This window comes from Lycium barbarum, chromosome 5 (assembly GCF_019175385.1).
Source record: "Lycium barbarum isolate Lr01 chromosome 5, ASM1917538v2, whole genome shotgun sequence".
NCBI lineage: Eukaryota > Viridiplantae > Streptophyta > Magnoliopsida > Solanales > Solanaceae > Lycium > Lycium barbarum.
The window spans coordinates 17,784,781-17,795,010 of NC_083341.1; the positions used below are offsets into that span (position 1 = coordinate 17,784,781).

At 35.6% G+C, this 10,230-nt stretch overlaps 1 protein-coding gene across 1 annotated transcript; it reads left to right on the forward strand.

Moving 5' to 3' along the window:
• The first annotated feature begins 1,174 nt into the window (after positions 1–1,174).
• Positions 1,175–8,406, forward strand: LOC132639261 (serine/threonine-protein phosphatase 7 long form homolog). The gene is made up of 3 exons (XM_060355722.1): positions 1,175–1,296; positions 1,383–1,805; positions 8,398–8,406. Exons 1-3 carry the CDS (start codon positions 1,192–1,194, stop codon positions 8,404–8,406), a joined length of 537 nt encoding a protein of 178 aa, XP_060211705.1. The 5' UTR covers positions 1,175–1,191.
• The last annotated feature ends 1,824 nt before the right edge of the window (positions 8,407–10,230 follow it).

The following is a 10,230-nucleotide window of genomic DNA, read 5'->3' on the forward strand; positions in this document are numbered from 1 at the left end:
AGCTAACGATAAAAATGTAAAGTTTATAGGAAAATATGTGGTCGACGAATATACTCTCTTAGTTTAATTTTATCGTAGTTGTGTTGGCTATTTGGTCTACTAAAAATGTATCACATATTCAAAATAGAGTTCCAAACAAATATTACTGCTAAATTTCGATTAGTTAATATAATTTATCTTTCATTTCAAGAATAATGACTAATTTAGTTTGTACAGACCGGACTCTTTCATGGATCCGAATGTTCCCCCTGGGCCCGATGATCACCCGGGGCCCGCTGTTCACCCGGGGCCCGCTGATAGATCAGTATTGTCTGTGCAAGACAATCATAGGTCAGAGTTATTATGGGCCGGTACTATAGGGATATCTACTAGGCTCCGTCCCCGTAGGCTGCAGAGAGCGTGGGCTCTTTTACGCGAGCACCCCCCACACCCTTGCGTGTTGGAGATATTGTTTCGGGCCGGCATCTACCGTTGCGTGTCCGTTAGTCGGGTACAGCATGATTGGGCGCTCATCACGGCCATGGTTGAGCGGTGGAGGCCAGAGACACATACCTTCCATCTTCGCACTGGTGAGGCCACGATTACACTTCAGGATGTCGAGGTCCTCTTTGGATTGCGAGTTGATGGAGAGCCACTGTACACTCGGTACGAGCCTCCTCCTGGTCAGACATGGGTGACAGAGTTGACTAGGCTCACCCACTTCGTGCCTGATGCCGCGGCCCAGATATCGGGACAGAGTCGGGTTCAGCTTAGTGCACTCTGCACTTATTTGGAGGGTCTAGATCCGGTTGGCGACGGCACCCCGCAGGACGATGTTGATCATCATGCCCGTTTGTACCTGCTTATTATATTCGGGGGCATCTTGTTCCCGAATTCATCGGGTGCCTTTGTCAGTTTACGTTACTTGGTTTTCTTGGAGCATCTGGACCGCTTGGGAGACTACAGCTGGGGCGGTGCTGTTTTGGCGTATCTTTACAGATGCCTGTGCCGAGCGTCTGTTGGTGCTGTCAGAGATGTGTGTGGATATTTTGCTCTTCTCCAGGTAATATTTAAGTGTGCGTTCCTTTAATGTCAACAAACCTCTTGAAAGGACGACTAAAAAATCGTATTTTCTAATATCACTTACAGTTATGGGCGTGGGAGAGGATGCTACCTTTTCAGCCCGTACCTAGGCATCACCTCGAGATTGACATGCCTTATGCGAGGAGGTGGACAACGGGTTTTGACCGGGATGTCGATACGCACCACAGTATTCTTCCATTCCGGGACCAGCTTGATCACATGACGGACGATGCGGTAAAACTATTTAAATTTACATTAATAATTTAATTAAACGTCTTTTCTACTTGGTGATCACTGATTTGTATTTATATGTTATGCAGCTATTTATATGGACGCCGTACGCTGCTATATTAGATGGTTTACCCCCCTTCTGTAGGGCAGGTCAGGGGGTTTGGAGGTCGCGGTGTCCATTGATACACCTGGACATCGTAGAGGATCACATGCCCGAGCGTGTCTTACGACAGTTTGGGCATACACAGAGTATACCCCCTGATGTCCGTCATGAGCTCCGACACTACCAGCGGGACGATCGGGCTGCCGTTGATGATGATTTTTTGGCTTTTATGGATGTCCAGCTCCACCGTTGGGAGAACAGGTTGGGCACTTTTGCGGTGGTCGGCCATTTGACTCCCATTGAGCATTACATGCGCTGGTATCATCAGATCACACGCCGATTGATCGGCAACCCAGCTTTGCGTCCCCCTAGGGATGTAGGATATTCAGCACTCGCGGGGCAGTACGAGGCATTGGTAAGTTTATCGTGTTTAGATTTATCTAATTTCATTAATTGTTACGTTTTAAAAATAATTTTTTTTTGTTTCTGTTAAACACAAATGCAGCTGGTGGCCATACAGCGTTTACGCATCTTGGGGTTAGAGCATATGCCTTACCCTGGGCTTGCGAGGTGTTACATCTCGGAAAATCTTCCGTTGGTACGCAAGTGAATGAACTAGTGATGAGTACGAGTGTACGATGTTTCAACGAGTAAGAAAAAACATTTGACGACCCTAAGTGAGATTCCGAAGGCAATCGCAATAAGAGAGAGGTTATGCTCCATAATGAATAATTATAGGTTTTGGAAATGTGAAAAGTTGCAAGTTTGCATTCTGGCCAGTTGGTCGTAAAATGAAATACGGACCGTAAAGTGGTACACGGTCCGTAAACTGCCATGTCGTATTTTGGCTTCCAAAACTTCAACTTTCTGCCAAATGAGCAAATGGTTAAAAACGACCCAAAATACGGACCGTAAAGTGGTTTACGGCCCGTAAACTGCGTCTGTAAATCACCACATCTCAGTTTGAGTTTCTGGTTTTGATATGATTAAATACGACCACGAAGGACGGTCCGTAAAATGGAATACGGACCGTAAATCAAGTTTACGACCACTGTGCACTTCAAATCAGATTTTTAAGTCATTAAATAAGGGGACCAAGGCTTATTTCATTTCACTTCTACATCACACCCCTTCTCTCTAGGACATCTCTCTACATATATTCCACAAGTTTTCAAGGATTATTAAGGATCAACAACACAAATCAAGTGAATCAAGTGTGAGCAAGCCCATTAAGATCATTCAAAGTCAAGAGATCCAAATGGAGATAAACTAGGGTTTTGCTCAAGGTGGAGTATTATCAACTAAAGCTTGTTCCTACAACATTTAAGGTAAGATTCATGATATTTCTATGTTGTTTAAGGTAGTTAAGAGTTGAAATACTTGGATTGTAGAAGAGTATAGAAAAATGAGTCATGAATATGGAATAGTGTCATTTTGAGAAATAGTATGAATTGAGCTATGGGTCTTGATGTATTGTGAGGTAAATACGATATAAATGATGTTGAGAACATGAGATGAACAATGTATGTAAATGGACGTCGTGTGTGTTATGGCCATGGTTATGGATGAATTGAATGTAAGTCTAGCAATATGGATAATGTGAATGAGTAATGGCTATTGTTATGGCATCGTGAATTTATTATTGACGTTTGGGAGTTGAGATACATTATGGAGGAGATGCTGTCCGATTTTCTCTAGCTTTAGTCATATATGCTAGCTATCGATTCTAACGATAGTATGACCTTTAATGAAGGTATAAACGCAAGCGTTGAAAGAGAACGTGCAAGTGATATATATTCGAACGAAAAGGTATGTAAGGCTAACCCTTCTTTCATAAGGCATGGTTCTTTGGCCAAACGTCTAAATCTCCTATAAGACTATGATGCCTTCAAATGATTTGATCTTCCGAGTTAGTAAACTCACAATGCTTAATATGCTACGATTGTACTAAGTTCCTCATATGCCGAGTAGGCCTATAAGATAGATGTAATGATAACGACGATGATAGTGATAATGATAGTAATGATGATGAGAATAATATGATGCTAAAGATGCCTATGAGCTATTATATGTATGTGTGCCTATGAAGGGATATAATAAGACCCCGAGCTTATGATGCCGGGTAGAATGTATGTATATGAATATGTATAGAGTATGTAAAATGATTACGTAACGTGCGCGCACTTTTGCAGAAGGTACGGATAACCCTGAAGCCTTGGTAGGGCCAGGTAGGTATAACCTTGAGCCTTTGTTGGCCAAGTATGTATGAAACACCGATCCTTCATGGTCGGGTACGCTATATAAAGGCTATATGTATATGTATATGTATATATATATATATATATATATATATATATATATATATATATATATATATATATATATATATATGACATCAATATGAGTACGAATATGCTGAGTATATGTAAATGTTGCGCAAAGGCTATGTATATGCAATGTATATGAGATGTAGACGATATGAATATGAGTATGAATACGAATGAATAAGACTATGTATACGGATACGCGATAAGAAAGAAACGCCCCTATGGAAAGCAAGTAAGTGCCATGGCGACGATGCTATTGTCTCCCCTCCTATGCTGTTTCATATGTTATCTATTACGCTTTTATATTGATGATGATCATGCTTTACTTACTCAGTACATTCTTAGCTATATTCTCAGTGATTACATAGCGGATCTCCGTTTCATTCGGAGCCATAACTTTGGGTACTTATTCTTTTGTGTACATAGTATGGGCATAGCGGGGTCCTACCCCGCTTATGTGTTATGTTATACTTTCCTTAGAGGCTCGTAGTCACGTGTATATGGGTAGATATGTCTGGCCTTGTCGGCCTATATTTTGTATATCATTTTGTTGGCCTCGTCGGCCCATGTACATTGATGTGGCATAAATGCCTATGATGATATAAAGAATCTTGTTGTCCAAGGGGACTAGTATGATGGATGAATAGAAATGTATGTTTTAAATATATGGCTCACTTAGATATTATGCAAAAGTCTGTCAAGGGGTGCCCGGGTGGGATAGCACCGGGTGCTCGTCGCGACCCCTTAGTTGGGTCGTGACACGAGGCTTGCCGCGGAGATGGTTAGGATTTTCGAGGATGGTATCTGCCAGGCAGGCGAGATTAGGCGCATGGCGGAGCCTGTTCCGGAGGCTGAGTATCAGGCAGCACCGGGTGCTCCCAGAGGAGGAGGCCGTGCTGGCAGAGGACACCGTGCGTGTAGAGGACGCGGCGCTGCTGCTAGAAGACCTGGTGGTGGAGGACTGGTAGATGAGGCGGATGAGGCCGATCCCATTCCAGAGGGCGTTCACGGCCTAGTCCATCCGCAGCCCTTCCAGGCCGGTGGCAGCTCACCTGGGGACTCACCTACGTTTACGCCGGCGCTCTTACTTGCTGAGATACCCGGGTCTTCATCACAGCCGAGCCAGAATGCATACATGGAGGAGCGTGATAACGTTGATTGGGCGGTGTTACGCGCTTCATTAGCTGATGAACGGCCTGTGAGGAATTTAGAGGGAGCCCGGATTCTTGACTTTGATGAGTTTTTGATCCCGGTTAGTATTTAAAATACATATTTGTTTCTACCTACTTATTTTTTTGAAGTTTCTATTTTATTCTCTACCTGAGTTTTATTAATATATATAAACTAATTTCTAATTAAGAGTTAAGGGTATTTTAGTAAACTTACAAGTTATTATACAATACCATACAGTCAAACCAAATAATACAAATGTTATTAAACCACAACAAACAATGCAGTCTATCCAAACATTGTGTTCATTAATACAGTATAATACAATACAACACCATATTGTATCTTACCATACTGTACATTAATGAACCACGGGAAACAACCATCCAAACAGAGGGTTAGTAGTTTCTTTTGACTTTCCAAACATCATTTTGCTTCATTGAATATTTAATTGTGGAGCTTCAAATTTCCTTGATCCCTGATACTTGTATTGGTGCAAGTATATAAATTTTACTTCACCTATTTAATTTTGTTTAAAGCATTCATTTTGTTTTTATGTCATTCTTACATATTCAACTGTTTAATAGTTTTATTTCTAAAATGTCAGATTATGACCTTCAATTATGATTACTGCATTTTTTTTCCCACTATAAGAAATTTAAGAATTGGGAGAATTCTTTAGGTTTGAGGGTAATTTCAAAAACTTTATTAATGGTAAACGTAAAGTTGGCCACATTATATAGTGGAGATGAATGTGACTAATATTTAAAGTAGATAAGTCAATTTGACCATTTTTCCTGACTAGAATGATGATTTTATGCATCCGAATTGTGCTTTGTTTGGCGTAAGGTCGAGCTTTTTTAAGACATAAAGAAGAAAAATAAAATATAACTAAAATGATCATATTGCTCAATCGTGAAGGAGTTTATTAATCCATACCGTTGAGACCCCAATAAAATTTGTTTCTTTTTGCTACCCAATTTCAGCTGTCTCATAATTTGCAAGATCTAAATTATCCTCAAGTTATTCTTGTTTGCCAACTATGTGACAATTATTCATAGTTTTAAAATTTGTAAGTTCAAAGATTCTAAGACATTATCGTCGCTATTTACATGGTAGTTTGGACAATATTTGGGAATTTTTTTTTTGAAATATTCATTTTAAAGTTTGTAGAAGCTGAAATGTATTTGAATAGTTTAGTTTTTTTAAAAAACAATTTGTGAGTATTTTATGCATGAAAATAGTCTTTTATGCGTGGAAATATGAAACTCGGACTTGAAACTTTTTGAAATCCTTTCTATTTTGTCTGTTTGGTACTCATAACCCCCCATCTTCACAAGACTTAGAAGAATGAATTCCTTTTATTTTGTTCAGTTATTGTGCTTTCCATTATCTTTTGACATTCTGCTTTTACTTTACGTTATATAAAAAAAATTAAACTTTAGAAGCCAAAACCATATTTTTCAAAAATAATTTAAATTTTCCCCAACATTTTGCCCGAAAAGCCACTATCTATTTGTCACATAAAAAGTAGCACTACTGTTTCAATCGGTGAAAAATTACTTGAAATGGGAATTTTACTAATTATTTACATATCTTCATTGTTGTATGTGAACAAATTCGTTACAAAAAGAAAATAATACTTGGCCAAAATAAGCCAATTATTTAATGGATCTTTTGTGTTATCAGATGTATTTACAAGGAAATCAATTTGTGTTCTAAAAGTTGATAACTTGATATTCTTACGACATTCTTTATCTTATAATTGTCATTTGAGTAAACTTATTTTAATAAGAAAATTGTCACCAAAATTAAAATTCTATAAGGATGGCAAATATAAAACATTTATGCCAACGTTACAGCACAAAAGTCAGAACTTCATCATCTATATGATTCTGATGAATACTGGTATTTATTCCAAGAAAATTTGTTGAAGCAATCATGGACCATTTTAAATTTGGAATACTTATATCATTCAACGTAAATTGGTAAATACATCCCTAAACATTCAAAATTAAGGTTACAAATTTTAATAATTATAGATCAACTCAAAAAAAAAAGATATTTCTTTGATGAGCATCAATTCATATGCTTGATTGTTTGAAAAAAAATTAATTTGTACACCAAAAATGGTTTTAGTACCCCATACCAGAGTCACATGCAACTGTAGGAAATTGACCCGGCAGAAACATTATTTCACAGGAAAAATTAATTGTTTTATAAAAAAAATAATTATTTAAGGAACATGGTTTAGGTACATTTAAGGAACATGGTTTAGGTACATTTTTTGGAGAAATAAATTCAATATAAAGATGAATTATTTAATTATATTAAAGCATACCTCAACATCATAACTTAATTTTATTTATTTAATTATTTGTCGTGATCATGTAACTGAATTCTCACGGGTTAGCCATATTTGTTCAAGATCCTCAAATCATAACGAAATGATTTCTTTATTTTTTTATCATGTGCTTTTGAATCTGCCAAAATTAAAAAAAAAAAAAAAAGAAGTTTTCCAGTTCACACTATTTTTAGCTATTTCATTTTGCTACCTGTTAATTCAATTCTTCCTAGAGGAATTGTCGTATTCCATCTAATAATCATGATTTTGATTAGGTGTTATTTAGTGGAATTACTTCTCGACGATTACAGCTTTTATTACAAATCAAGTACAAAAGGAGGGTAAATTTTCAATTTGTTGTTCGTTTTTGCCGTAATAACAGGGTAATTTACGGACTCGGTCGCTCAATTTCTTAACAACATCAATATCACGAAACTGTTTTTTTTATAACTTTGCCCAGGTATCATAAAATACCGCTAAAGAATTTCTTATAAGAAAAAATGTCACTCAATATGGCATAAATATCGTGGAATATATCTCAGTTGTTTCATCCTATTGACTTTATGCAATATTTAAGTAAGGTTAAAAGACTTTTTATCTTACAAAAAGTAGTTTAAGGACTTTCTCATACATAGAGAAAGTTGAGTAACTTTTTTATTATAAAAAAATAGTTTAATGATTTTAATGCGGTAAAATAAAAATTAAGTAATCATCTATAAAATTAACTCGTAAATAACTCATAATTTTTTGAAAATGTATGAGGATGAAAGTACACATATATATGTACGGTCTATAGATCAGAAATAATGAAAAAATAAGTCATAAGGGAAGCAGCAGAAAAGATTAAGAAAATTAACCTATATAAACTCAAGTCACAGACAAGTGATAAAACCAAATGCAATTACTTTAATACATATCAAAGATTAGATAAAGAAGACTACGTCATTGTTGGACATAGACAATGTTCCCATATTTTTGAACTAAGCCATTAATTGGGAGACTTGAAATAGGTGATAGTTGTACATTTTATCCCTATCATTTTGTTGTATTGTTAAGTAGCAAAGTGAGCAAGCCTGTCCCTGAATTACAATACAAGATTAAATTCATAGCATACATTTATTCTAGCTGCTATTAACACTTAATTCATTACTTTTTACTAGGTTCTTTGAAGATACAATGACCTAAGAAAAAATAATTCACTCATAATCTCAACACACCTCTTAATATTCTTCAAACCGAAAATAGCTAACTAACATCTATATTTATATTTATATAATAGTGCGAAGCTACTTTGACTATACACTATTTAACTTATATTTCTATGTAAATTTGACTACAAAATATATTTAAATATCAATTAAAGAAACTAGAGGATACCAAATCCTCAACAATTTAGGTTTTTAACTCTAAGTTAGTCTTCAACATTCTTCCATGTCATCATGATTCATGAGCTGGGAAAGTGAATCCATAATCTGCTTAATAAATTAAAATGTGAATAGGTAGTAGCTGGTTGTACTTTCAATATAGTTTGTAAGTCCAAATCTTACTTTCAAATGAAAAATTGATTATTTTCCAACGAGATAATGGTAAAAAACACACCTCAAGTATCACATTTTTTTTTTAATTTTCTACCTGAACTATCAGGTGTGAGAGTTTTCTACCTAAACTATTATCAATTAGTTTGTAAAACACACCTCAACTATCAGTTGTTCGTTTTTCCTATCAGAACTATCACAAACTAGTTGGCAAAAAACACCTAAGCTATCACTTTTGAGAGGTGTTTTGCAAATTTGTTGGTGATAATTTAGGCAGGAAAAGTTAACAACTGATAGTTGAGGTGTGTTTTGCAAACTAATTGGTAATAGTTTAGGTAGGAAACTCCTACACTTGATAGTTCAGGTAGGAAACTAAAAAAAAAGTGATACTTGGAGTATATTTTTGATCCTTAACTCTTTTCCAAATTCATTTTAATATTTCGTTAATATGACACTCAACAACATAAAGAATAGCTCGGTGCACTAAGCTTCCGCTATGCGCGGGGATCGGGGAAAGGCCGGATCACAAAAGTCTATTGTATGCAACCTTGCCTTGTATTACTTTAAGAGGCTATTTTCATGACTCGAACTCGTGATCTCCTTATCACATGACAATAATTTTATCATAATAGGGCAATATATATATATATATATATTTGAAATGGTAATTACTACTATATGACTTCTTGATCGACCCAGCTCAACCAGCAAAAAGCTAAGGCCTACAAGGCTATAACCAAGAAGTTCAAATCTTATCAAATATGCAAGTGTCAATTGTTTAATGTATATATTAATAATTTTATTTATGTACCCTCAATTTGGTTTTCGATAGGATGTATTGACTTTCCAGTTCCAACAAAACATAAAGACTTGGTTTTCAGTGTTATCAAGTGGATACATGATTCAATCACCTCAATATCTAAATATTATGGTACTAGCTTTCTCATTGTTTAACTGTTTATTTCCTGTTTCAAACAGAAGCATACATAAAGAGTCCGGAGCCAAAATGGCTTATTTTTGGAGCTAATAGCTCAAAATAAGATACATTTTTTTTTTTATATCAAAATGGGTATTTCGTTGGTTATCCAATGAAATACCCACAATCAACACTGTTCCGATCCGGAATTATTTGTTGCATTTCGCTACACTTGTAGCGAAATGTAACAAATAATTTTTTTTTTTTTTGCATTTCGTTGGTATATGAACGAAATAAGTTTTTTTTTTTTTGTATTTCGTTTATTAAAAAATGAAATATGAAAATATTTTTTTTATTTCGTTCATATAAAAACGAAATAGGATTTTTTTTTTGTATTTCGTTGGTATATGAACGAAATAGGATAATATTTTTTTTGTAGTTCGTTTATAAAAAAATGAAATATGATTTTTTTTTATTTCGTTTATATAAAAACGAAATAGGAATTTTTTTTTTTTTTGTATTTCGTTGGTATATGAACGAAA